The 26,787-nt window shown below is 40.8% G+C and overlaps 4 protein-coding genes and 1 long non-coding RNA gene across 7 annotated transcripts in view; 3 read left to right on the forward strand and 2 right to left on the reverse strand.

Annotated features, from left to right (window-relative positions):
* Positions 1 to 551: 551 nt before the first annotated feature.
* LOC148719071 (uncharacterized) lies at positions 552 to 4,569 on the forward strand. The gene has a single exon (XM_088740063.1). The coding sequence runs from the start codon at positions 1,036 to 1,038 to the stop codon at positions 4,567 to 4,569; it is 3,534 nt and encodes a 1,177-aa protein (XP_088596189.1). The 5' UTR covers positions 552 to 1,035.
* Positions 4,570 to 9,250: 4,681 nt separating this feature from the next.
* Positions 9,251 to 11,674, forward strand: LOC148719072 (uncharacterized). 2 transcript variants are annotated; one of them, XM_088741164.1, is made up of 2 exons: positions 9,252 to 9,709; positions 10,442 to 11,674. In XM_088741164.1, exons 1-2 carry the CDS (start codon positions 9,272 to 9,274, stop codon positions 11,255 to 11,257), a joined length of 1,254 nt encoding a protein of 417 aa, XP_088597290.1. In that variant the 5' UTR covers positions 9,252 to 9,271; the 3' UTR covers positions 11,258 to 11,674. The 2 variants fall into 2 exon arrangements, with proteins under 2 accessions (XP_088597289.1, XP_088597290.1); XM_088741163.1 differs by having other exon boundaries at positions 9,251 to 11,674.
* Positions 11,675 to 14,653: 2,979 nt separating this feature from the next.
* Positions 14,654 to 19,391, forward strand: LOC148719073 (beta-1,4-N-acetylgalactosaminyltransferase 3-like). Of its 2 annotated transcripts, none has more exons than XM_088741170.1 (4): positions 14,654 to 15,999; positions 16,967 to 17,486; positions 18,168 to 18,275; positions 18,789 to 18,926. In XM_088741170.1, the coding sequence occupies exons 1-3, from the start codon at positions 14,894 to 14,896 to the stop codon at positions 18,237 to 18,239; spliced, it is 1,698 nt and encodes a 565-aa protein (XP_088597296.1). In that variant the 5' UTR covers positions 14,654 to 14,893; the 3' UTR covers positions 18,240 to 18,275; positions 18,789 to 18,926. The 2 variants fall into 2 exon arrangements, with proteins under 2 accessions (XP_088597296.1, XP_088597295.1); XM_088741169.1 differs by having other exon boundaries at positions 14,664 to 15,999; positions 18,131 to 18,275; positions 18,789 to 19,391.
* LOC148719074 (uncharacterized) lies at positions 18,305 to 22,417 on the reverse strand. Its single transcript, XR_015994030.1, has 3 exons — positions 22,269 to 22,417; positions 20,535 to 20,616; positions 18,305 to 19,818 (listed from the first exon to the last, which is right to left on the reverse strand). It is a non-coding gene; the product is annotated as an uncharacterized LOC148719074 (long non-coding RNA).
* A 3,335-nt stretch (positions 22,418 to 25,752) lies between these two features.
* LOC148719075 (uncharacterized) overlaps positions 25,753 to 26,787 on the reverse strand; it is a 9,164-nt gene continuing 8,129 nt past the window's right edge. The window contains exon 3 of the mRNA XM_088742115.1: positions 25,753 to 26,787. This exon is cut by the window's right edge and continues 1,797 nt beyond it. The gene's annotated coding sequence lies outside the window, so the exon portion shown is untranslated.

Below are 26,787 nucleotides of genomic sequence, written 5' to 3' on the forward strand. Positions count from 1 at the left end.
ACGAGTTATGTGACAAGTTACGTGACGAGTTATTTGACGGGTTATTTGACGAGTTATTTGACGAGTTATTTGACGAGTTACGTGACGAGTTATTTGACGAGTTATTTGACGAGTTACGTGACGAGTTACGTGACGAGTTACGTGACGAGTTATTTGACGAGTTATTTGACGAGTTATGTGACGAGTTGTTGTAAAGCAAGAGCCTGGGTTATGTTTGTGTAGACGGGGCAAATATGGCGGCGCGTTTGGCCTTGAACTTTCGTGATGAATTAATTGAGCAATACTTTAAAATTGGATACAACCACGCAGAAATACTATCATGTTTTCTTTTACTGCATGACGAGGAACTCAGTTTGCGACAGTTAAAAATACTAGCCCGTAGAGGCCTTAAAAGACGGCAAAACCTTTCCGACCTGAGAACTGTTATTGTCGCTATTGAACAAGAGCAACGAGGAAGTGGAAGCGATATTGGATATAGATCTGTTGGCTAACAATATACTAAAACCTTTACAATTTTTTCACTAGCAGTGCTTTTAAAAAACTGGTTATTGACTTGTCTGCCAGTGTCCGATAATAATAGTTTATTTTAATCTTTGTATCACGCAACGTTAATTCTCGCGGTAATGTCACATATTGCGCGTGACATTTGCATGTAGCACATATGGGCTAAAAGTAGATCACGTACTTGATTATAACAAACAAAGAAAGCTTGTAACTAGTTAAGACTAAGTTTAGCGGTTACAACCGCAACATTCTTGTATTTCCTTGTGTATATAAGACATTGTTGTAAGAGGTTAAGGCAGAACGAATTAGAACGAATTAGAACGAATTAGAACGAATTAGAACGTATCAGAACGGAACGGAATTGTAAAGAACTGTGAATCTACGAATAAACGCATTTTATAGCTTGGAAATATACAGTCCTCATTTGATTGTGAACCAGCATCGGGAGTAATCTCGGACATTTGGTCCTTCGAGCCGGATACTGTGAGTTGATTGAAACGATCGCCTTTGAAAGACAAAAAAGGATTGGACATGGCAGAAGCCGCGGTGAAGACCAAACGAAAGACACGAGGTGGACACAAGGCTTATGTGAGTCAAGTCTTACCAGAAGCTAAGGGCTACCTCGAGGCCCAGCCTACTGCAGAATCAAGACTACGAATCGCGCAACTCAAAGCAGCGCTTGAAGAGCAGCTCGAGAACTTAAGAAAGCTAGACGAAGAAATTTTGAGAAACCTTGTGGAAGTGGAGGGCGTCACCGACGAAGATATCGCTGAAGAAGTTCAAATTGCTGGAAATTTGAAGGGTGAAATCAAGGCCATAACTTCGAGTCTGACCGAGCTTCTAACGCGGAAACCTGAAAGCCCATTGAGCCCTCAGCAAAGCCCACCAGATGCGAGCGGTGATGCAGCCACAACTCAGAACGTGCGAGTGAAGCTTCCCAAACTAGAAGCTAAGCGGTTTAACGGAAAGGTAGAAGAATGGCAGGAGTTTTGGGACAGCTACGAGAGCTCTATTCACAAAAACCAGAGCCTTTCAAATGTCGACAAATTTGCGTATCTGCGTGGTCTTGTCGGGGGAGCTGCGAAAACGACCATTGCTGGACTTGCGCTCACAACACCCAACTACGAAGTTGCCGTTGATTTGTTGAAAAGCAGATTTGGAAAGCCTGTTGTAATCGAGAGAGCGCATGTCAATGAATTGTTGAACGTCGCGGCAGTTTTCAGCGGCAGGGACACGGCAGGCCTTCGTAGACTTTACGACCAAATCGAAATTCACCATCGCGGCCTGAAAGCATTGGGCATCGATGCCAGCACGTACGAAGGAATCGCTGTGCCATCCATTGTTGGCAAATTGCCGGAAGTGGTGAGACTTCAAATCACCAGAGGAAAGAACCACACAGAATGGAAAATGGACGACTTGTTAAAGGAACTGATAAGCGAACTGGAACTTAGAGAGGAACATTGTGCGATGAACAAGCAGGAAAGGAACCAGAACACACGAAGGGACAAGGAAAAAGAACTGAACACTGCTAGCGCTCTGCTAGCAAAAATGAACGATTTTTGTGCGTATTGTAAGGGCGGACATGCCCACCAGGATTGCGACAATGTTACATCAGTAGAGGACAGGAGGCTTTTGTTACGTAAGTACGGTAGATGTTTTATTTGTGCGCGAAAGGGCCATATTTCTCGTGATTGTAATTCTAAGATAATTTGTAGTATTTGTAAGGGGAAACATCACGTTTCTATTTGTTATAAGGGCGGTAGCGCGAATAGGGATCAATTCAGTCGCACCCACAATGGTGATTGTAATGACTCACTGAATTCCAACAATGCCGGTAATGCTTTGCTCGCCCACACTATGGGAACCGGGGGGAGCGATGCGCTACAGAATAAGCAAGCGGGCACCAGCCCCACTCTTCACGTGGGAACCGTGGGAAGGGTCGCCCTACAAACCGCGCAAGCGGTTATTAAGGGTGACAAAAGGAATTTGAGAGTACGAGTGTTGTTTGACGCTGGCAGCCATCGATCGTTCATAACAACTAAAGCGGTTCAATCAGCGGGGTTATCAGAAAAAGGAAAGGAATGGATCGAAATTAGCACGTTTGGACAGCAAACGAAGGATAGCGGATTGAAGGGAGTTTATGATCTACGAGTGTTTCCTTTCCGGGGGGGGAATGGAATTAAAATCGAGGCGTATGAGGTCCCCACCATTGCGCAAATCAGCAACGAGCACATCGAGATTAGGAAAACTGAATACCCACATTTGCAAGGGCTTTGGTTTTCGGATGTCAATCGTGACGAGGAGATTCTTGGGGTCGATGTACTGATCGGGGCAGATTATCTGTGGTGTTTCCAAAAGGGCAGAACCATAAGGGGGGAGGTTGATCAACCCGTGGCCGTGGAAACCTGCTTGGGATGGGTGTTGTCGGGTCCACTAAAGGGATTTCGCGATGACACGCAAATTAGCGTTAATCTCGTTGGTCACGTTTTGAATCAAGAATTACAGGATAGCGCTCGGAAATTGTGGGATTTCGAAACCCTAGGAATAAGGGAGGAAAACGAGGTCCACGAAGCGTTGAAAGATGCCATTTCGTTTAACGGGAAAAGATACGAAGTTGGCCTTCCATGGAAAGAGGGACATGGGCCTTTACCTAACAACTACCGAAACAGTGTGAAGCGTCTAAAGGGCCAGATCGAAAGGTTGAAAAACGTACCGGAGAATTTGAAAGCATATGACGAAATTATCAAAGAACAAGCGGAAGTTGGTATTATTGAAAGGGTACCGGAATTAGAAGCGCCTGACAAAGTCCATTATCTGCCACACCACGCAGTTATTCGGAATGAAGCCAAAACAACAAAGGTTCGCGTGGTTTATGACGCATCTTCAAAGGAAGGCAAAGGGGGTGTGTCGTTGAATGATTGTTTACATGTGGGACCCACTTTGTCGCCATTGTTATATGATATTTTGATTAGATTCAGGGAAAAGCGCGTTGCGTTAGTCGGCGACATTGAAAAGGCCTTTCTAAATGTTGAGGTCAAATTGCGTGACCGGGATTGCTTAAGATTTCTTTGGGTAAACAATGTCGAAAGTGAACAAGTAGACCCGGTGGTTTACAGGTTCTGTCGGGTTGTTTTCGGGGTAAATTGTTCACCCTTCTTGCTGAATGCTACCCTCCAGTACCATTTGGACGCATTTACCGAAATCGACCCAGAGTTCGTGCGTGTAATGAAGAGGAGCTTTTACGTTGACGATCTCGTTACCGGTGACAAGACCACCCAAGACGCCAGTGAATTGCATGACAAGGCGAAGACAAGGCTCGCGCTTGGTGGTTTCAAACTGAGGAAGTGGTTGACAAATAGCGAAGAATTGAGAGAGAAAATACGACAGTGCGAATTGCGTGACGAGTCCAATGTAAACAATGAAATTAAGAGCGCCGACGAAAGTTATGCAAAGGAAATGCTGGGGAGAAAAGAGGGAACGACAAACGAAAGGGTTCTCGGGTTATCGTGGAATTGTAACGAGGATTTGTTTAATTTTGAATTATTTGCGCTGGCAAAAAAGGCAGACGGGTTGGCTATTACGAAAAGAAGCATTCTGAAAATTGCAGCAGGTATGTATGACCCCCTTGGCATCATAAGTCCCATACTTGTCAGTGTGAAGGTCTTGTTCCAAGAGTTGTGTTCAAACAAGGTTGAGTGGGATGAAGAGTTGAAGGACGAGGAGAAAAAACGCTGGGTTAGCTGGATCGACGACCTCAAGGGCGTAAACGAAATCTCCGTGCCTAGATGTGTTTATAGAGTCCCCCAGGGCCAGATTAATTGTTCCTTGCATGGATTCGCTGACGCTAGCAAAAAGGCTTATTGTGCCGTGGTTTACTTCGTGTGTGAGGCATATGGGGCTTTCACCGTAACGTTGCTGACTTCCAAGACCAGAGTTGCTCCACTAAAAACGCAAACGATACCGAGACTAGAATTGATGTCAGGGAGAGTGTTGGCGAAGCTCATGGGGAATATATATAATGACATAATATGTTACTATCACGGTCTGTTTATTGTGAGATTTTAAGCCACTATCCCGGTCGGTATGATAATTTCGTAAATAAAAAAATAAATAATATATTTTTTTTAATATATATAATAAAAAATATTAAATAACTATATTCTTATTGTACGATTTTAAGCCGTTAGTTAACGGCCTAAAATCGTACAATAAACATAACAGACTGAACGAAATTAAGCCGTTAGTTAACGGCCTAAAATCGTACAATAAAGATAACAGACTAAACGAAATTAAGCCGTTAGTTAACGGCCTAAAATCGTACAATAAAATAACAGACTGAACGAAATTAAGCCGTTAGTTAACGGCCTAAAATCGTACATTAAAATAACAGACTGAACAAAATTAAGCCGTTAGTTAACGGCCTAAAATCGTACAATAAACATACAGACTGAACGAAATTAAGCCGTTAGTTAACGGCCTAAAATCGTACAATAAACATAACAGACTGAACGAAATTAAGCCGTTAGTTAACGGCCTAAAATCGTACAATAAACATTACAGACTGAACGAAATTAAGCCGTTAGTTAACGGCCTAAAATCGTACCATAAACATTACAGACTGAACGAAGTTAAGCCGTTAGTTAACGGCCTAAAATCGTACAATAAAGATAACAGACTAAACGAAATTAAGCCGTTAGTTAACGGCCTAAAATCGTACAATAAAGATAACAGACTAAACGAAATTAAGCCGTTAGTTAACGGCCTAAAATCATACAATAAACATAAGAGACTGAACGAAATTTAGCCGTTAGTTAACGGCCTAAAATCGTACAATAAACATAACAGACTGAACGAAATTAAGCCGTTAGTTAACGGCCTAAAATCGTACAATAAACATAACAGACTGAACGAAATTAAGCCGTTAGTTAACGGCCTAAAATCGTACAATAAATATAACAGACTGAACGAAATTAAGCCGTTAGTTAACGGCCTAAAATCGTACAATAAACATAACAGACTGAACGAAATTAAGCCGTTAGTTAACGGCCTAAAATCGTACAATAAAGATAACAGACTGAACGAAATTAAGCCGTTAGTTAACGGCCTAAAATCGTACAATAAACATAACAGACTGAACGAAATTAAGCCGTTAGTTAACGGCCTAAAATCGTACAATAAACATTACAGACTGAACGAAGTTAAGCCGTTAGTTATCGGCCTAAAATCGTACAATAAACATTACAGACTGAACGAAATTAAGCCGTTAGTTAACGGCCTAAAATCGTACAATAAACATAACAGACTGAACGAAGTTAAGCCGTTAGTTAACGGCCTAAAATCGTACAATAAACATAACAGACTGAACGAAATTAAGGCGTTAGTTAACGGCCTAAAATCGTACAATAAACATAACAGACTGAACGAAATTAAGCCGTTAGTTAACGGCCTAAAATCGTACAATAAACATAACAGACTGAACGAAATTAAGCCGTTAGTTAACGGCCTAAAATCGTACAATAAACATAACAGACTGAACGAAGTTAAGCCGTTAGTTAACGGCCTAAAATCGTACAATAAACATAACAGACTGAACGAAATTAAGCCGTTAGTTAACGGCCTAAAATCGTACAATAAACATAACAGACTGAACGAAATTAAGCCGTTAGTTAACGGCCTAAAATCGTACAATAAACATAACAGACTGAACGAAATTAAGCCGTTAGTTAACGGCCTAAAATCGTACAATAAACATAACAGACTGAACGAAATTAAGCCGTTAGTTAACGACCTAAAATCGTACAATAAACATAACAGACGGAACGAAATTAATTAAGCAGCGCAATTTGAAGCAGTCATGATGTAAAATGGTGGCTCTGCATGATTTCGATTTGTTAGCAAAGGGTAAGATATTAGCTTAAGGAGGGGGGCTTTGGGATTTTCGGTTTTGCGGTTTTCACTGTTTGTTGGATCGTTTTTTAGGCTTTTGGGCCAAAAAGGTTCGGTTGTTCGGTTTTGATGTTCAGAGCGGTTAACGGATTTTACGTGTTTTTGCATTCGGTTTTCACGAAAACTCTGAGGCGGTTGTCGGTTTTTCCTTTTTGACCCCTCTTAACGGTGAAAATGTAGCGCTTTTGTCAGGTTTGCATGGGTTTTCGGTTTTGCTGCTTTTTCCGTCGGTTTTCCGGTTTTGGAGGTTTTTTCCTCCGGTTTTGAGGTTTCCCAGAGGCGCCAGTGCCCCCCTCCTTACCCAACCTCATCAAATTTTCAACTAATGAGGGTCTTCCTTGGTGTCTTTTTTACCTGAGAGCCAAAAAAACGCAGACACTGACGAATATTAACTTAAGTTTATGAGATTAATGGAATGAAAAAAAGCCGTTAGACGACTATGAAATGTCATCACTCAATTAAAGAAAATAGCGAAGGGACAACGCGCCAATTCCGCTCCGCTTTGCATGTAATATTAGGGAGTTTAAGCAAATCACTACGGCTGGTGCTGCTACGGCTATCGTGGTTGACGAGGCTTGGGGAGAGTACGTCGCCGTAGCCCGCCAAAACTCAACTTTAAGCAACGCGAACTGCAAACCTAGTACGGCTGAGAACTTTAAAACCAATAAATTAAGCGTCTTCGCGGTAGTTTTTGCACGTCTAAAAACTCAAAATGACTTCGTTTAGAGGGACGAGGGATTCTAACGTTTGGAAAAAAAAATTGTAAGCGATCCTGTGCACAGTGAATGAGTGAATTAAAATATTTTAGCTTACGTGTTGTAAAATTGCCAATTTGGAGCTTATAAACACCAAAGCAAAGTTTCTACACGGTCCCTCATAACCCTCTTCATTCCTCAGCTTCAGCTATTTGAATTTCAAGTAGTCTTTCAGGTTTGAAAAGGAAAAGTTAGACTTTCTACCTACGCATTTCTCCTTGCGTTCGCTGCGTTCTCCATGTGCACACTGCTTCGATCCTTCGACAAACCCGGCGGCAAAAATAAAGGCAGATTCACTCGGTAAGGGACAGCAAGCTTGATAAATATTCCCGATAAGCTATTTTTAAAGATGTTAAGTGTATTTCAATAGTTAAAATTGCTCAGGAGAATGTATAAAGCGATGAAAGAAGCGAGATAAGTTCACGTACCACAGACTACGCCGAAACCTTCCCACTCGCGTAGAAGGATTTCCCGCTACGGCTGGATGGGAACCAATGACATGCGCAATGACTCGTTTCTGGACAATTTTACTTCCGGTAGCCGTAGCAGCGCCAGCCGTAGTGATTTGCTTAAACTCCCTATTGCAAAAACGATTGCGTGTGTTTCATCGGGGTTTCCAAACACGGGAAAACCCCGATGAAACACGAAGCACACTACGATTTTTTGAAATTGCTTTTCAATCGTGCATCATTAGCCAAGATTTTGGCAGCGTAAGCGGAATTGTTGTTTTTCAGTAATTATTGGCCTTTGTTGTCAAATATTTTAGCAGTGTCACAAGTCCCTGGGGAACGTCACAGGGTATGACATTTTAGCAAGCCCTAGCGTTTGATATTTCATCAAAGTACAGTGGAAAACCTTCTGTCCATTGTTTCATCGGGGATTCTAAACGCACAGATGTGGCCAAATTGGCGTATCGTGATTGGTTTGTAACTTGATGATATATTAATGATTTAAGAAACTGCTGTCACGCATTTCCGTAAATAAATATCTACGAAAATCGCCCTAATAAAGCTTCAGCGTGCGCTATTTTACGCTTGAAATTGATTTCTGAAGTGGGTTTTCGGTGGTCCTAGATGGGTGTTGTCGATCGTTTTAGGTCATTTCTTCTTTTATTACTTACGTAACGTCGTTCAGTCTGTTATGTTTATTGTACGATTTTAGGCCGTTAACTAACGGCTTAATTTCGTTCAGTCTGTTATTTTTATTGTACGATTTTAGGCCGTTAACTAACGGCTTAATTTCGTTCAGTCTGTTATTTTTATTGTACGATTTTAGGCCGTTAACTAACGGCTTAATTTCGTTCAGTCTGTAATGTTTATTGTACGATTTTAGGCCGATAACTAACGGCTTAATTTCCTACAGTCTGTAATGTTTATTGTACGATTTTAGGCCGTTAACTAACGGCTTAATTTCCTACAGTCTGTTATATTTATTGTACGATTTTAGGCCGTTAACTAACGGCTTAATTTCGTTCAGTCTGTTATTTTTATTGTACGATTTTAGGCCGTTAACTAACGGCTTAATTTCCTTCAGTCTGTATGTTTATTGTACGATTTTAGGCCGTTAACTAACGGCTTAATTTCCTTCAGTCTGTATGTTTATTGTACGATTTTAGGCCGTTAACTAACGGCTTAATTTCCTTCAGTCTGTATGTTTATTGTACGATTTTAGGCCGTTAACTAACGGCTTAATTTCGTTCAGTCTGTTATATTTATTGTACGATTTTAGGCCGTTAACTAACGGCTTAATTTCCTTCAGTCTGTTATGTTTATTGTACGATTTTAGGCCGTTAACTAACGGCTTAATTTCCTTCAGTCTGTATGTTTATTGTACGATTTTAGGCCGTTAACTAACGGCTTAATTTCCTTCAGTCTGTATGTTTATTGTACGATTTTAGGCCGTTAACTAACGGCTTAATTTCCTTCAGTCTGTTTATTGGGAGATTTTAAGCCGTTAGTTAACGGCTTAAAATCGTACAATATACAGACTGAGTTAGTGGCCTAAAATCTCTCACTAAACAGACCGAGATAGTCGCTTAATAAGCCGTTATCTGATCGCCCAAGCTCATGGAGACTGTACAGAATGCTCTGAAAGAAGAAGTAGAGATCAAGGGTTCGCGAATGTGGCTAGATAGTAAGACAGCGCTCTGGTGGATCAACAACAGGGGTGAGTGGAAGCAGTTTGTGCGCCAGCGAGTAAACGAGATCCTGAGGATAACGCGAAAGGAAGACTGGGCGCATTGTCCAGGAGAGCAGAATCCTGCTGACGTTGGCTCAAGGGGTGAACTGGCGTCCAGGCTGAAGGAAAATAAGTTGTGGTGGAGAGGTCCAGCCTGGTTGTCCGGACCAAAGGAAGAATGGCCAGTGGCACAGATCTGCGAAACTCCACAGAGCATTGATGAAGAAAAGAAGATGACCGTGACAGTGACTGGCGTGACAAGCAAGTTCGGAATCTCGAATGTTATTGAAATCAATGCGTTTAGCCGACTCGGGAGGTTGTTAAGGGTAACCGCATGGGTAAAGCGTTTTCTTTTTAATTTGCAATGCATTAGAAATGATACCGAGAAGAGAGAGGGTATGCTGTGTGGGAGTGAGATAGCAGAGGCAGAGCGAATTTGGATAAAGTCCTCCCAAGATGAACTTAAGAGTAACAGAAACTACGAGGATTTAGCCACAAAGCTGAAATTGATGGACCATGGTGGACTCTTGAGATGCAAGGGCAGATTGGAAAATTCGGATTTGGAACCAGAGTCACAACAACCCATTATCATTCCAAGGGACCACAAGCTGACGAAACTAATGATCGAGGAATGTCATCGAAGGACGCAGCACAGTGGAATACGGGCAACACTTGGAGAGCTGAGGTCGCGGTTTTGGGTGCCGAAGGGTAGGCAGGCTGTAAAGAAGGTTTTGAAGGAGTGCGTGACTTGCAAGAAGGCGCAGGGAAAACCCTTTAAATCCCCACCTGTAGCAGCACTGCCAGACTTCAGAGTTAGAGAGTCCACACCGTTTTCGAAGGTAGGTATAGATTTTGCTGGTCCGTTGTTCGTCAAGTCCCAGACAGGAGAAATGGCGAAGTGTTATTTAGCATTGTTCACTTGCTGTGTAACGAGAGCGGTTCATTTAGACTTGGTTGCTGACCTTACGGCGACTACGTTTGCACGTTGCTTACGAAAATTTGTCGCGAGGAGAGGGGTTCCATCTTTAATCATTTCAGATAATGCCAAGACTTTCAAGGCATCCGCGAAGGTGATAAAGCGATTGTATGACAACGAAGAGGTGAGGGCACACTTAGAGAGCAATCGAATAGACTGGAAATTTATTTTGGAACGGGCTCCTTGGTGGGGCGGATTCTACGAACGAATGGTTGGAACAGCGAAACGTTGCCTCAGAAAGGTTCTTGGAAATGCGAAGCTGAATGCAGACGAATTATTGACTGTCTTGACCGAAGTAGAAGCAACCTTGAATTCACGTCCCCTGACGTATGAATATGACGAAGTTGGAGCTGAAATGCTCACACCATCTCACCTGATATATGGACGTCGGTTGCTAAGTTTGCCGGAGGAGGCGAGAAACGATGAAGAGGAGAGTGAGACAGGCATTCTCAGAAGGTTCAGGTACCTCGCAAGGTTGAGGATTCATTTTTGGAATCGGTGGAGAAAGGAATATCTCACAGATTTGAGAGAGCATCACCGTGGTAAAAAGGAAGGTCGAAGCGATGTAAGTGAAGGTGAAGTGGTCTTAGTGCACGAAGACAATGTGAAGAGGAGTAACTGGAAAATGGGGAAGGTTTTAGAGCTGATTGCAGGCAAAGATGGCGAGGTAAGAGGTGCTAAATTGAAACTAATCACTAAGGGAAAACCCATCTTTGTCAACAGAGCCGTGCAGAAATTGTATCCTTTAGAGGTGTGTAGTGTGACGAGAGAATCTGATGAGGGTAACATAAACCCGGTGGGAAATGCAGTCAAACAAACCCCTTCGGGGAGGGAAGTCCCACGGCGGGCAGCTGCACTGGATTCGCGTTGGAGAACACGAGTCATGCTCGATCACTAATCGGCTATATTTTCATTAGTGCGACTGACTGTGATTACCAAATTGTGCTTGACCCTGACAGGTCAAGGGGGGGAGTGTGTCCGATAATAATAGTTTATTTTAATCTTTGTATCACGCAACGTTAATTCTCGCGGTAATGTCACATATTGCGCGTGACATTTGCATGTAGCACATATGGGCTAAAAGTAGATCACGTACTTGATTATAACAAACAAAGAAAGCTTGTAACTAGTTAAGACTAAGTTTAGCGGTTACAACCGCAACATTCTTGTATTTCCTTGTGTATATAAGACATTGTTGTAAGAGGTTAAGGCAGAACGAATTAGAACGAATTAGAACGAATTAGAACGTATCAGAACGGAACGGAATTGTAAAGAACTGTGAATCTACGAATAAACGCATTTTATAGCTTGGAAATATACAGTCCTCATTTGATTGTGAACCAGCATCGGGAGTAATCTCGGACAGCCAGAGAATGTTATCCAGGCTTTGGTGTTCAAAGCCTGCTTTACAGCAATAGTGTATGGACATTTTACAGAAAAAAAAATGCAAACTGATTACTTCTGTCTGCGAAAAGTCAATGAAGCATCTGCTATGCTAGCCTATAGCTAATAATTAGTGTTTATTGTTCAAAACACGAAATAAGGTGTTGCTTAAGGGCCGCTTTATTTTCAGGTAAAGAGCCATACTATATTGTTTAAAGTATATTTAAATTGTTGTTGTTGTCGCAGTTCACATTGTCAGAGAAACTGGGAATAAACCACTTTTAATACATGCTAAATAGTTGTCCTATCAAAATATCAAAACGAGGCTCTTGGCATTTGAAAGCGCACTGACTGGTGATGGGAAACCCTTTAAATGTTAGGCTATAATTAATAACTCAAAAAGAATGTCTAGAGCTTTTCAATGTGGTCAATCAAAGCACTGTACAAATCCTCTGCTTCATCAGGTGAGTTTGGCATGAGCCAGTGCTTTTCATGCATGATGATGTTGGCAAGATCTGAAAATTCTGGTGTGCAGTTAAGTAGTTTCTCGCTATTACTGTCACACACAAGTTGCTGACTAACAGTGACGTCAACCTTGTCCACTTCAATCATAAACTCCCTTGTACCTGATACCTCTGGAAGTGAAAATAGAAGATCCGGACGTCCTCCAGGGGACTCGTGGTTAACTGATGGTCTAATTCTGTGATTGTTCCAAAGCCTTGCAGCTCTGTACAGTTCATCCCTTGATATTTCCATGTAGCAAAACCTCAAACATTCCACATGGACCACATTAGAATCACAATCACAACCACCAAGCTTCTATCCTTTGATTGGATACAGACCGGCCATAAATAAAACTCTTCTCTGTACGAAATGAGTCATCTGGATTGTTTCGAAAGAAAAGTTGAATTGCAGCAACATGACTGTTTTCTGTACCGCAGTCCGCTCGTACAATACGTACTTACCGTCCGTGCTTTTTGCTCCGACGATCGCGTTCGAGGAACAAGTGCTCAAAACTAGTTGCCAGACCCTTTTAGTTCCCTTTACTCCACCATTTTGAATTCTCAGGCGGGTTACCGCTGTACACCCGTTTCCGTTCCCCGTTCCTCGTTCCTCGTTCCCCGTTTCCCGTTCCACGTTCCACGTTCCCAGTTACTAGTTTTAGTAACATCTTCACATAACTCGTCAAATAACTCGTCAAATAACTCCTCACGTAACTCGTCACATAACTCGTCAAATAACTCGTCAAATAATTATGTTTGACAATGGCCCTTTGCGGGCTCCATAGTTTTGCTTCACGCTATTGTTTATAATGTTTTGTTGTCTTTGTGTAACTGACACTCCGCCACAGTTTGAATGCGTTCCTTTTAATCTCGACGATTCACTTGTATACAACACAGAAAAAATACAGAATGAACAATGCGAACTTAAACCCAAGGAAACTGAAATACAACGAAATTTGTACGAAAAAACACAGGAAAATACGAACGGAAAGAGTACCATCTAACCCCATACATTAATTATGCATTCCACTTCTTTGTCTTCACGACAAAACTTTCAAAACAAAGTCTCCGAGTCTGAATACATAATTAATGTTGGGGTTAAATGGTACTCTTGCCAAAGTACTTAAATTTCGTTTTGGGTCCTTGAAAGTCCTTGATTTTATATTGAACAACATCGAAAAATATCTGCTTTTGTTTGCACCATCGGTAAACCCAAAACATAGATGTTAACAGAAACATTTTTCTTGGTTTTGAGGTAAAAAATTGTCATTACAAAAAGTCCTTGAAATTTCTAAGTAGGGTCCTGGAAAGTCCTTGAAAAGTCCTTGAATCTTTGGCCTGAAAAAGTGTACGAGTCCTCCATACAAACGAAGGCGTAACTACTTACAAGATCTGTTCGGCACTCCGGAATAACAACGACTGAATGAAAATTACAACTACGATGTTATATAGCGGATAAAGGCTAAAACAATAGACTAAACAAGGCTACACAATACTCAAAGGCGATTACATGAAACAACGCTGACAAACTTGATTTACATTTTGGCAGCACGAAAAAATACAACTAATAAATACAGAACTGAACTATCGAGGCGAGAACTATTTACACTGATTACATGTAACAAAGACGAACGACAGGACCGATAAAAAATAACTCTCGTGGCTACACTTTGTTTTACGTCACTAGTGAGCCTCACAGGTTTTTACACCGAGGATGAGCCTCAATTCAGGTCAAGTTCAGTCTCCTCTCAGGAACACATGCTGATGCTCTTTAGAAGCATTCTAGTATATATTAGGCTATAAATCTTTCCTTATTTTCACTTATATTGGTCCCTAGTCGTTTAGAATTAATAAGCATTCACGTTAGGATTATTTGTTGTTTGCGTGTTGTCTTTATAGGAACACGCATTTTTTTTCTTCGTGTCGTTATTTGTTAGTTCTGCCCGCTCTATAAACTCTGTGCAGAGGTTTTCTTTTGTAAATCGCTGTTGTTTCCTCGTATAATCCCGCATTTCATAGTAATTACCTTTTAGTTATTCCTTTACATGTTCGTAGTAGTTATTTTGGGGATGCAATTATTTTTAGTTTACGAGAATCATCGACTTTGGGAAGAAATAAACAATCGACCACTGCGAATAGAACTTTCAGCGCCTTCATTGTTGGTTCTTATGTGAGATATCCCCATTCGAATCTTGACGCTTCGCCGCAGCTTCAGCCACATTCTGCGTACTCAGAAAGCACTGGTACATCTTTAGAATGACTATCCAGGTCCTCATCACAGTTTTCCTGTGAAATATCCATGATAAAATCGAAAAGTACTGCGAAATTCGTGTATTAAATTCAGATTACGCTGACGAGGGGCTCCATAATATTGGCGGACACCCAATATTATGGATCCGCGTCACGTCATGTGAAAACAGGCAATTCATTTATTTTCAATGGTTGAGGTCACATGGAGAAAAATTATTATTAGACCTGACGGTAATTTGAATCAAATGGACACCTGAGAATTATTTACATATCAGAACAATAGGAACTTTATCTCGAACTCTTTCATGACTAATTAAGGACAAGACTACCCGCTTTCACGATCGTTCGACAGTTTCCAATTGCCACCCGGTCAGCAAAAAAAAACTGCGCAAGATAACATGAGAACACGTCGTCGATTCTTCCAGTTCGTTGCCTTCGCAAAATTTAAGATTCGCTATCAGCGATTTCGAAAACCAGTTAAGGTTATGCTCTCTGCTTTAATGCTCTCTTCAATCTGCTTTTATGTCTTCCTGAATACGGCGGACTCTTCACTCGCGCATCACGCTGTCCAAGCCGCGGTAAAAAATGAAGCAATGACTCCTGCAAACGTCACACAACGTTTCACCGCTGCTATGGGAGCTCTGAATATTCACGTATGGCGAGAGGTTTGTGGCTCAAGCATCCAGAACCTGCGTCAATATCTGCTTTTTCCGCATCATCCTGACGAAATGTTCATGAAGTTCAATATGGTTAAGTTTCAAATTACAGACAATACCATTGATTATGGTCAACGGATTTTTGGCTTTCTTTATCCTCCTCAGAGCGACGAATACAACTTCGCCATAGCGTCTGATGACGAGTCGGAGTTGTGGTTCAGTCCTAGTGAGGACCCGAAAGGCAAACGGTTGATTGCGCGTGTTTATAATGAAGGAGTAGATGCTTGGACCAAGAAGGATCAACTTGATAAATATCCTGAACAAATCTCAGAACATCTAGTGCTTTCTAGGGACAGAAAATACTACATAGAAGTTGTGCATAAGCAAGGAGTTGCTCTTGGTTTTGTACAAGTTTATTGGAAGCGTCGTAATGATACCGACTTTTACCTTATCAGTTCGGAATACTTATCGTCCCATATAAACGATGTTACAGTCACCGAGGCAAAAGATGTTTTGCACAGTTTACTTTCGGAGAGGTACCATCAAGATCTTGAGCTGAAATCTAAATCAATAGATCCTGAACGCCTGCAATTTCTTTCCCTTCCTTTGATCCCAAAAGATACTTATCTTCCCTTGTGTGATTTTCAGTCTAACTCTTTGTCAAATGGTAAAGTGTATCGTTATCAAGGCCGCAGAGTGGTTCAGTTATCCAGTGTCTACCCTGCTGATGAAAGTAGTATGCTGACTTACAGAAATTCGCGGAATTGGCCCAACAAAATTGCTGACGGGGACAAAATTCAACCAGCCATGGAGGAGATAGTTAGGTCGTTGAACCTTAAAACCTCAAAGTAAGTTGATCTAAACGGTTAAAGAATCAGAGCTACAACAAATTTCAAAAAAGTCAAGAATTATATCCCTGGGACGTTGCGTAACGATAAGTCTATTCACAAACAAAAAAAAACCGGTGAACAAAATGGACATGATTCGCACGGAAAGCAAATAACAAACAGCTCTCCAAGGTTGCGACAATTTGGTTACCAAGGCGAGAGATGAAAAATTTGGAAGAGTAAATTTGCCGTAGAGGTCGCAAATTTGATGACCTGAATCACTTAGTGATTTCGGTTCAACGCTTAAGAGTGAGATAAACATTTACATACGATGTCATAAAAAGTCTGTCATTTTCTTTGTTAAAAATACCTCTTTCTTCTTGGCTGAGCAGGATGTCGCATAAAACTTAGCAATGGAGCGTGCGGTTTTTGTTTGTTTGTTTGTCTGTTTGTTTGTTTTTGGTGACCGTTCTATGACGTCAGGTTGCTAATTGGCGATTTTGAAAGGTGCAGGGCTGAGAGCCCTGACAAACGCCCAAAAGCCGTGATTAGTCCGATGAGCCTCTTTCAAAGACAATGCAAAATGGAATAACAGCAATTTCTGTCACTTTCTACTATTAATCATATTTGTCGACCATCATTATGGTACGCTATTCTGAAATGTAAGTTAGTGATCTATTTTGCTGGGTAACCATTCGGGCTGGGTTTGGAAGTAATGCTTTGGGACCAGAGCTAATCACATCAAAGAGGTGTGCGTACGTCACTAATTGGCTTATCATTTTTATTACATGATTAAAGTAGGCAAAGAGCTGAAACCAAAATAAACCAATCAGATTTTGTGGTTACTCATCCTGAAATTAATGCCTTGTTCTTCCCTTCATCTTGGAGGGGAAAATTCCGGAAACCAAGGTTGGTTTAGAGATACATATTGAAGCCAGTGAAGGCAATTAACACATTGTACAGATATGATTCTTTGATTTACTTGCAGAAAATATTTTCTAAAGAGAATCCACAAGGTTTTAAACATACCAGATCCAGTTAACGGTGATCTTTACTCCGTGGATCTTGAACTCGGTTTACAAGACGTCAGTCAATTATTTCGTTTATCAGAGCATGTGTTTGGTAAGTATGCCAACCACAACTTGTGTTTTCCTCGAGGTGTGAGCTGGAACAACAAAGTTAAGGTGTATATTATTCTGCCTGTCAAAGAACAAGGAAGATGGGTTTATCACTTTATCAACCAAATCACTATAGCCAGCTCTTTAACGGGCGACGCGAACTTCCATGTCGTTGTTGTTGACTTTGAAAGCGAAGATATTGACATGACAAAGGCATTTAACACGACTCTTCTTCGTAATAGACACACGATTGTTTCGTTGAAAGGGAAATTTTTCAAGACATTGGCTCTGAACAGAGCTGTTGAGCATGTTCCAAGTGTACACGACATTTTGTTTCTATTTGATCTTCATATCGACGTTCCCCTAGACATGTTGGACACCGTGCGTAAGGTGCGTTTCTATTTTGATTTGAGTAATGCACAGGCAGCCTAAGCTTACTACTAGAAAAGCGGACGGGACTCTTACCGTGTTGCGCGACGTTTTATATTTATAAAGGTTTGTATGAGATGTTATCGGTTTGCCTCAAAAGAGAGAAAAAAAATGTCTTGTTTTGAAATAAAATGGACTTATCTTATTGCCTTGTTGTTCTTTGTTGATTCCCAGCGTCTGAGGCCATTTTGAAGCGTTTTCGGCGAGTTAGCGCTATGTTGTGTTCAACACCAACATAGCGTTGGTGTTGAACACAACGTAGCGCTAACTCGCCGAAAACGCTTCAAAATGGCCTAAGACGCTAGGAATCAACAAAGAAAACAACAAGGCAATAAGGTAAGCCTATTTTGTTCCAAAACAAGACATTTCTTTCTCTCTTTTAAGGCAAACCGATAACATCCCATACAAACCTTTATAAATATAAAACGTTGCGCAACACGGTAAGAGGCACGTCCGCTTTTCTAGTTTTGAGCTTAGGCTGCCTGTGAGTAATGATTACTTATTCACCAATATAATCTATATATTTATTTAGCATTTATTTTAGAGATCCATGATCTTGTGGGCTTTATTGTGTCACTGAGATATTTATATATGTATATATGCAGAACACAATAGAAGGACGTCTTGTTTACGCTCCCATAGTTGGCCGGCTGCATTGTGGCAGTACTTACGTGGATCCTAAAGGTTACTGGGAAATGGATGGATTCGGTTTGATGAGCATTTATAAATCAGACTGGGTACGGTTCAAAGGTAAACAACATCAATTTTCTGTTGAACGCTCCCATAAAAAAGTATTGACTTTAATTTCATCAATTCCTTTATCTTGACATGCAATATGCACATATTTCCCTCCTCAATCACTCAGTATATGGTGATATATTTTATCGAAGCAGTTACCATCTCAGGTCAGAGAAACTCTACGAAAATAAAAAAGCAATTATCTTGAAATTAGCTATGAAAAAAATTGAAATTCATCAGTCTCCGCATGGTTGCGTTTGCAATTCTGATTACTTTTAGTTGATGGGAGATGTCTTTCTTCCTGTTAATAGTTGGAGACCTTTTAAGTCTTACGCAGTCACACTGGCAGATCTAAGGAAGGGGGGCACGGTGGTCCGCCGCCTTCCCCCCCTTATTTTGGGTAGAAAAAAATAAACGCAGAGGGAAGAAAAGGCCGGCAGGTGGACACATGAATAAAAAGCCCCCACCCCCTTCCCCTTAGCTTAAAGTGTGGATCCGCCACTCAGTCATGTATATTTTCTTTAGGAATGAACACTGAGGACTACAAGTACAAGTGGGGCGGAGAGGACTGGGACTTACTAGACCGTGTTATTAATGCTGAGCTAAAAGTCGTTCGAATAAAGCATGCGGGCCTATATCATCATTATCATACGAAACACAAGTCTTGGAACTAACGACTCCAACACAGAAAATTCCCCTTACTGCTGTCGAGGACTGGAGTAGATATATATTGTTGACAATCGACGTTCCGTTAGCCGTTATGAACGCACGCGTTCGATCTGCTCGAACGGCATGCCGGGCGGGAGCCAAGGAGACTGGGTCCAACACACGAAATCGAGACTTGTTAGAGAACTTCCAGCGAAAAAATGACGAGCAGACCTTTTTCTTTTGTTCCGCAACTGGGAGGAGCACCGGTGCTTTCTCCAGCTGGTTGATTTGCATGTGTTCGTTAATTCTACAATATCTTTAACAATGTTTCAGAATCTCAAGGGAGATATCTGGAACGTTTATGTTTTATAGTTTTCGGGCTAACAAACACAGAACTAAAGTTATTATCCCATAGCATGGCTTGGTTTTGATCTGCTCTTTGCCATGCGATAAAATAAATTTAAAAGTACCTCCATTAAATATGTTTAAAAAATTTTTAGTGCGATGTCACCGCGATAATGCGAACTAAAAGCAAGAACTACTTTTCCAATGCATATTATGTGAGGTTTAGTTTCCTTGCCAATCAGCGAAAAACAAAAAAATTCAGTCATATGTCGAGGACACAATCGTTTTCACAACCTCGTTCTCCAGAAAGCGAGAAGAAGAAAGATCTGTTCTAGCCGATATCAGCGATCGTTACAAGCAGCGATAGCAATGACTAAAAGTCCAAACGACATTACGGCTATGCCAAATGGTAAGGCATGCGGTTTGTCGTAACCGTCACCGGGAGTCAGGAAATATCCTGTGAGGCAAATACCTCCCAAAAAAAAGCAAACGAGCCCAAACAGAGCACATGGTGTCACACGTTGTTTCATTTGTTCATTGTCGGGCATCTTGACCTCGAAATCTGTTGAGGAGAAAGACTTCCTGTCATTCCTGCTATACAATATTCATTATTGTTAACAACTAATCTCAGAGAGTCCATACAAGTGCTGTGGGTCTTATAAAATTCTACCCAAGAGAAAAACATATCTGAAACCGTTGGATTCCGCGCACTGATGGAATGCAAAGGTTTGAGGTTCGGCTCCACCTGAGAACTCGGAATTTATTCTTTGCCCTACGCTTATGTGACAAAACAAAATATGTCACTTTCTCTACATGTTTATGCGCTCAAAATCTACTTCCTTCTAATTCTCTTTACATATAATTCTAGCCTAGTTTAAAACACCACATTTGGGTACAAAGTGCGCTGGTTTTGCATGAATAAGTAAGCTTCAGATTTCCCGCGTCAATGGTATTTTTATTTGTCTACACCTGGATCATTGCATCTCGTCAAAGTAAGTCGTCGTTGATTCGACCGGCCAGGTTTGATACAGAGTCAGAAAGGACTGTGAGATGATAAAACAAGATAGGGCAAGAATTTCTGTTGCCCCTTTCCCTCCCCTCACCTCCCTTTCGACTGTCACCCACCCCCTGGTACAAATTTCTTTATCTCCCCAGTCTTTCGCTGCTGTAAAAATTAAAGATATCAGCTATAATTTTCACCAAGAAAATACTGAGCACTAGCTCGATAAAATAACGCCTGCATTGACAAGAAAGAAAAAATCCTCATCTTGAACTAACCAGAGTGCTGGTATTGCAAATCAACAATTAGATTCAGGAACTGTTTCGTTGCAGTTTCTTTCTCTCTGTTCAAAGTTCCAGGCTGGGAAAAATAAAGAATGAATGAATAAATCTAAATAAATACACGATGAATAAAAGTACAATAATTACCTTTCGTTGCTCCTCCTAAATTTTACGAATTCTTGTCCCTATGGGTAGGACACAACTATGACATTGAGTAACAAATGATGAGTTGAGAACATATAGGAGATTTCTCTTTTTTTTTTTTTATCGCAAGAGGGAATTACGGACTAGAAATACCTCTGCTGGAGAAACCATAGAGCTGTTCTAAAGTCTGAGTAACTATGTTATTTAAAATATATATTATTTTAGAGAGGGAATAGTTATCAGTGTTACAGCCCCCATGAATGGAGATGCTAGAATGAGTAAAATGTTATCAGCTGAGGGGTGGGGGAAGGCCTATAATCCATGTTGTTCTTGCTCGAAATCTATTTTTCCTTCTTTGAAATATTTAATGTCAAATCCGGTTTGGAATTATAATGAATTACGACTGACCTAAAAATAGCCTTCGCTGCGAGAAAGAATGAAGTTATTGATCTCAGCAGAAGCATAATCCTCAGTATTACGCTATTCTAAAAGTGTGCTCTCTTAGAGACGAATTTCCTGTCTTCTGCGAAAAAGTTTTTGATAAAGACTTTTACGTATGATGCACGATCCTCGCAGTAGATAGCGCTATTTTAGCAATAGCGAAAATCAGACCTGAACAAAAATCAGGCCTGTACCTGAACTTCATATATTTCATTGTATCTCATTTATCACTTTGACGGGTTTATTACGAATCAACTTAACGGCCTGCTCCCAGTTGGCTTGTTAGCTCAATTGGTAAGAGCGCTGCACTAGTATCGCAGAGGTCAGTGGTTCGAATCCCGTACAGGCCTGATTTTTTTCAGGTCTGATTTTCGCTATTGCTTAAATAGCGCTATCTACTGCGAGGATCGTGCATCATACGTATCTAATACCGCAGTTCAAAATATATGAACTTCATATATTTCATTGTATCTCATTTAACACTTTGACGGGTTTATTACGAATCAACTTAACGGCCTGCTCCCAGTTGGCTTGTTAGCTCAATTGGTAAGAGCGCTGCACTAGTATCGCAGAGGTCAGTGGTTCGAATTCCGTACAGGCCTGATTTTTTTCAGGTCTGACTCTCGCTATTGCTTAAATAGCGCTATCTACTGCGAGGATCGTGCATCATACGTATCTAATACCGCAGTTCAAAATATATGAACTTCATATATTTCATTGTATCTCCTAAAGACTTTTAAGACTACATTGACCAAGAAATGCTTCGAATCAAAAGCTATATATATATATATAGTCAAAGAAGAGCTAGATTTGTCGTCAGAAGCGAAATGCGTACGAATTTCTTACCTAAATTGGAGATATCGCTATTTACTTAAGACTTCGCGGTCGGAAAATTTCGTGCCACAATCTTAAAAATTCAAGAAAGTTATACGGATATACGAGAGGACAATGTAACACTGCGGCTTGTAACTGAACAATATGACTCGGTCGAGATCTAGCTTTTCCTTTGTATAAATCAGTGTCGCAGTAATATCTCAATAGTGCACTTTGCAACGATGGCTTGAAACACTGAGTTAGAGTTGTCCTCAATTTTCGAGTTTGAGTTGAAATGATTCCCGAAATATTCAGATAATACGAGGAACTCACCTTCTTCAGACTTCTTCGGAGTGTCGACTTTCTTGTTAAAGACTCAGAATGAAAGGCAGAAGAAGTACAGATTAAGTTTCCGCTTAACGACTACACCTAATATCAACTTAAAGCCAGAGGCGGAATAAGGGGGTAGGGGAGAGGGGGAGTTAAGGGGGTAGGGGAGAGGGAGAATTAAGGGGGTTGCAATGAGAAAGTGACTTATTCTAACCCTTCCATTTTCAGAGCTGGTCAAAATGAATATTCTCCTCGCGATTTTGATACAATATCCTGCAAAGAGATAACGAGAGGAGACGAGGTTATCAGATTGAAGTTTTTAATCCTTTGTTTCGTTTACAAGGCAGAGTAAGGCGGTCAGAAAAGTGAATTTCACAAAGGATTTTGCACATCTTGGGAGTTGCAAGATCAATATGGATTTATTATTTGATAGTTACAGCGAGAGAACATCACGATCAGCAGTCTTTTTGTTTATTGTGAAGGAAAGATACATATTTACATGTTCAAGTACATATTCATCATAAATGAAACTGAAAAGAAGTTTATCACAATTGTGAGAAGCGAAAATATTCCCAGAATTTCCAAAAACTTTATTCTTTAGAGAGACTGGGTGTTAAACACTTTTCTGAGAATTTTGTAGACTCATTCAAAAGAATTGATTCAAGGATTCCGATATGAGAAGTCGAGTGATTCGTTACGTAATACGATAAAAGAAAGGTACAAATCGCGCGCAAAATCGTATTTTCAACAACAATTAACATTCAAGGAATACTGAAAAAAATATCTCGCCGAGCTGCGACGGTTTTTTAATAACTCTCCTGGATTTTAATTCTTACTACCGCAATCCCACACTATCGAGTAATTCACATTCACAATGACTCAGTGTTTTTCTTGTACTTGTTGTTGGTTTTTCCGCCTCGCAAATTCGTGAAGGAATCACAGGAATGTGGAAATGATCAACTCACTCGACCCTCAGGCGATAAGTGTACACAAGATCGCACTAGGTTGATGGCATTTTGGCCAAGTCAAGGAAGGGAAATGAAATGGTGGTGATGGATCTCAGGCGTTTTGATCTTCCTCCTCTATTATAAGAGATGGAATGTAGGAAAGAAAGTTTTAGCATCTTTACATTTCCTATTGATATGACGCAACCAGAGACACTCCGCCCATCTGTCAATCATAACTGTTTGTGCTGAATCCCGATGCAAGGAAAAACTTCGTGGATTGGATTGAACTGTATTAATGAGGACTGAGTGTGCGTAAAAAGTAAAATACGAACAGATAACTGTTGACACCAAATCAATACCAAAAAGGAATAAAAAAGGACGATTACGCTATCGAAGTTAAATGTACTCACATTGTTGAATTTTCTCCTTTGCCTTATAAGATTTGGAAAGTGTATCGGCAAAATTTGAAGCTTAAAATCTATTGTAGTTTGCTGTAGAGTATCCGCCACTCAGACTACCTATTTACGAATGCTCTCTCTGTCTTATAAACTAAAGCTTGGATAGATGTTCTATTTACTCTCTGATTTCAAGTTAGCTCTATCAGATAACTGTATCTGTCTGAGATGAATGGCGAGCTTGTTCTCAGTGTTCTCATCAACAGTATAAGGGTTAATAGAAAAGGAAAAAAGGAAGGAAAATATTTCGGGAAATCAAGGCTTCCCATTTTCTGTTCTCCTCTTGGGAATCGTTTAAGCCAATGGGAGCCTTCTTGGTACCTTTTTTTACATGCTAGTCTAGGACGATAACTCTACAATAAGGGTTATAAACACTGGTCCAGTCCATTGTATCATAGTTCACTCTATTAACTATGATTGTAAGCACGCCTTTCATAATGGCGGACGCCTAGGGAGAACTGGCACTAGTACACGAGGTCGAGGCCATCCATGTAAAATGGGGTAGACAGGCCTACACGACTCCACAGCGCGTGTTTAGAATAGCCTATTCAAAGTTTGGCCCTCACGAGTATGTCTTTGAGCGACCTTCCTCTTTTGCAAGATACGAGGGGCGGATTTTTCTTGACAGTTTCTTATTTCTAAATAAGAAACTATAATACAGTAAAACATTCAATTTTCCTCTCAACTTAAAAATACTTGTAATCAGTTAATCTATTCGTAGCCGTCGAACCTGATAAACTAGTAAAAGTAAAGCTTGTGAAGTGATTATTTCTACTGAGTAGCCTCCTAAGATTCTTAAGGGCGAAACTACCCACATTTTTGACATGATGGTTAACATAGTTCCATAGCACCGAACCTCTATATGCTAAAGAGTCCTTTAATAATCTAGTGTTGAATCTAGCTGTCGTTATTGCTTCTTGGTCTCTTGGTGGAAAGCCACATTCCCGCCGTATGAATATGCTATTAATTAGAGACTGGGCTAGTGAGACTTAACTTGCCCTATAAAAAAGGTTAACTACTTGAAATTTGTATTCTAAATTGATAGTATGCCATCCTAAAACGTTGAGAGCTACATTAGATTCCGTATCTTTGGATAAGTTGTACACAATTTTTGCTGATCTACTGTGAAGTTTCTCAATTGAGTACAGAAGATCCGAATTTGTCCACGAACCCCATAATATAATAACATACTTCACAGAAGGTAATATTACACTAAAATAAAACTTTAAAAGGACATCTTTGGACAAGAACCTTGAGCGCTTCAATAAGTCTATTTTGTTCGCAAAGTTTTTCTTTAGTTCTAGCATATGCGGTATCCAGGTAAGCTTGTCATCTACAATCATTCCAAAAAGACGCGATTTTTTTACCCAGCCTAAAACTGATTTACCCAAAAATATTGTAGGTAGCGGTCCTATAATGGTTGGTGTACTAATTCACATGACTTCGCTCTTAGCCGGGTGAGGTGTTAAGCGATTCTCTAGGCACCACCTGTAGACCTCTTGCATAGCGCAGTTCAAGGAAGCAATCGCTGCGTCTGCAGACTCTCTGATGCTGAAAATTAACTTATCATCCGCGTACATTAACAGGGATCCCGTGGTAATCGCGGCGGGCAGATCATTAGTGAATAAAGCGAACAAAACAGGGCCTAAAACAGATCCCTGTGGTGTACCATTTGTTACTGGTAACATGTCAGATTTGACTCCATTAATCACAGTCTACTGCATTCTTCCCCTCAACTAGTCCCTAATCCAATCTAGCAACGCTCCCGAGATACCAAAATTATATTTCAGCTTCTTCAGTCTCCCGGTTAGCTCAATGGATAGAGCGCTGGACAGTTGTGCGGCATGTCGAGTGTTCGAGCCCCGGCCGGACCAACACTCAAGGTCTTAAAATAAAAAGGAGAATATGCTACCTTTCTATAACATCAAGAAATGGTTAGATATTCTAGTCTTCTCGGATAAGGACGAATAAATGGAGGTCCCGTCTCCTGCAGGGTCAGGGGTAGGAGACGTTAATTTCCCACGCACGACATTACTGTGTGATGGATGTTCTCCCCTGGGGTGGGATGGGTGGGTTTACTGGGCCCGCATTAATTGGCGCAAGCTGTTGCGGTGTCCCTGCCTGTCGGCTAATCAAATAAACTTATAAACTGATTTCGTGTGATACGCTGTCGAAAGCTTTTCTGAAGTCCACAAAGGTTACTGCGACAACATTACCAGAGTCTAAAGCTCACCTTCATATTTCTGTCAGATGTACTAGGAAGAGCTCAGTCGAGTAGCCGCGTCGGTAGGCCCATTGTTTCTCTGTGATTAAATGATTGTCGACGGAAACGTGCTGCACCAGTCTATCTTTTATTTCTGCTTCCAGGATCTTGCTTGGTACGCTTGAAAGGGAGACCAGTAGATGATTTTCGCAGTCTGTTTCATCATCCTTTTTGAAAAGCAGAGTTCATCGGGCAGTCTTCCATAAGGAAAAGACAATTCTTTGTTCAATGCTGTAATTATAAAAATTGACCAATGCTGGTACAATAGCCTTTCCTGCCAATTTGAGAAGTTTAGGCGAGATGTCATCAGGTCCAACTGACTTATTCGTCTTAAGTTTATTTATCTTATTTTCAACAGAATGGTTTGTAATCTAAATAAGGCTTTTAGGTGACAGTATATAAAGTGACTTGCTGGCATCCACTGAAGCGGGCTGCGGTGGCATTGGCAGTGATTTAATTAAGTTCCCGCCGATCTCTGAAAAGTATGCATTCATCATTTGTGCTTTTTCCTTATCCATTAAAGCAAAACTGCCGTCGGTTCTCTTAAGGGGGCCTACTGTTCTGTTGCATGCTGAGCGATTTGTAGCTCTGTTAATTAAGTTGCAGTAGGCACTAGATTTCTTTACTTCTTCGAACATATTGTGGGTAAGGTAGGATGCTTTAGCTCTTTGCAAAGCTGACCTGACTGCATTTCTAGCTTTCTTGTATTTTGACCACAGTTCAGGGCATTTGGTGCTGACTGCTGCTTTGAAAATCTTGTATCTTTTATTGATCTTGTAGCGGATTTCGTTAGTTATCCAAGGAGCCGATTTACTTCTGATCTTAATTTCTTTCTGGGCGACGCGTTGGTCACAAAT

The sequence above is a fragment of the Stylophora pistillata genome, chromosome 12 (assembly GCF_964205215.1).
Source record: "Stylophora pistillata chromosome 12, jaStyPist1.2, whole genome shotgun sequence".
Classification (NCBI taxonomy): domain Eukaryota; kingdom Metazoa; phylum Cnidaria; class Anthozoa; order Scleractinia; family Pocilloporidae; genus Stylophora; species Stylophora pistillata.

Coding starts and splice junctions, on each gene's coding strand:
- LOC148719071 (XM_088740063.1), top strand. CDS start 1,036: ATGGCAGAAGCCGCGGTGAAGACCAAACGAAAGACACGAGGTGGACAC.
- LOC148719072 (XM_088741163.1), top strand. CDS start 9,272: ATGGAGACTGTACAGAATGCTCTGAAAGAAGAAGTAGAGATCAAGGGT.
- LOC148719073 (XM_088741169.1), top strand. CDS start 14,894: ATGAGAACACGTCGTCGATTCTTCCAGTTCGTTGCCTTCGCAAAATTT. Junction 16,000..16,966: donor TTGAACCTTAAAACCTCAAA/GTAAGTTGATCT, acceptor ATTTACTTGCAG/AAAATATTTTCTAAAGAGAA. Junction 18,276..18,788: donor AGACTGGGTACGGTTCAAAG/GTAAACAACATC, acceptor TATTTTCTTTAG/GAATGAACACTGAGGACTAC.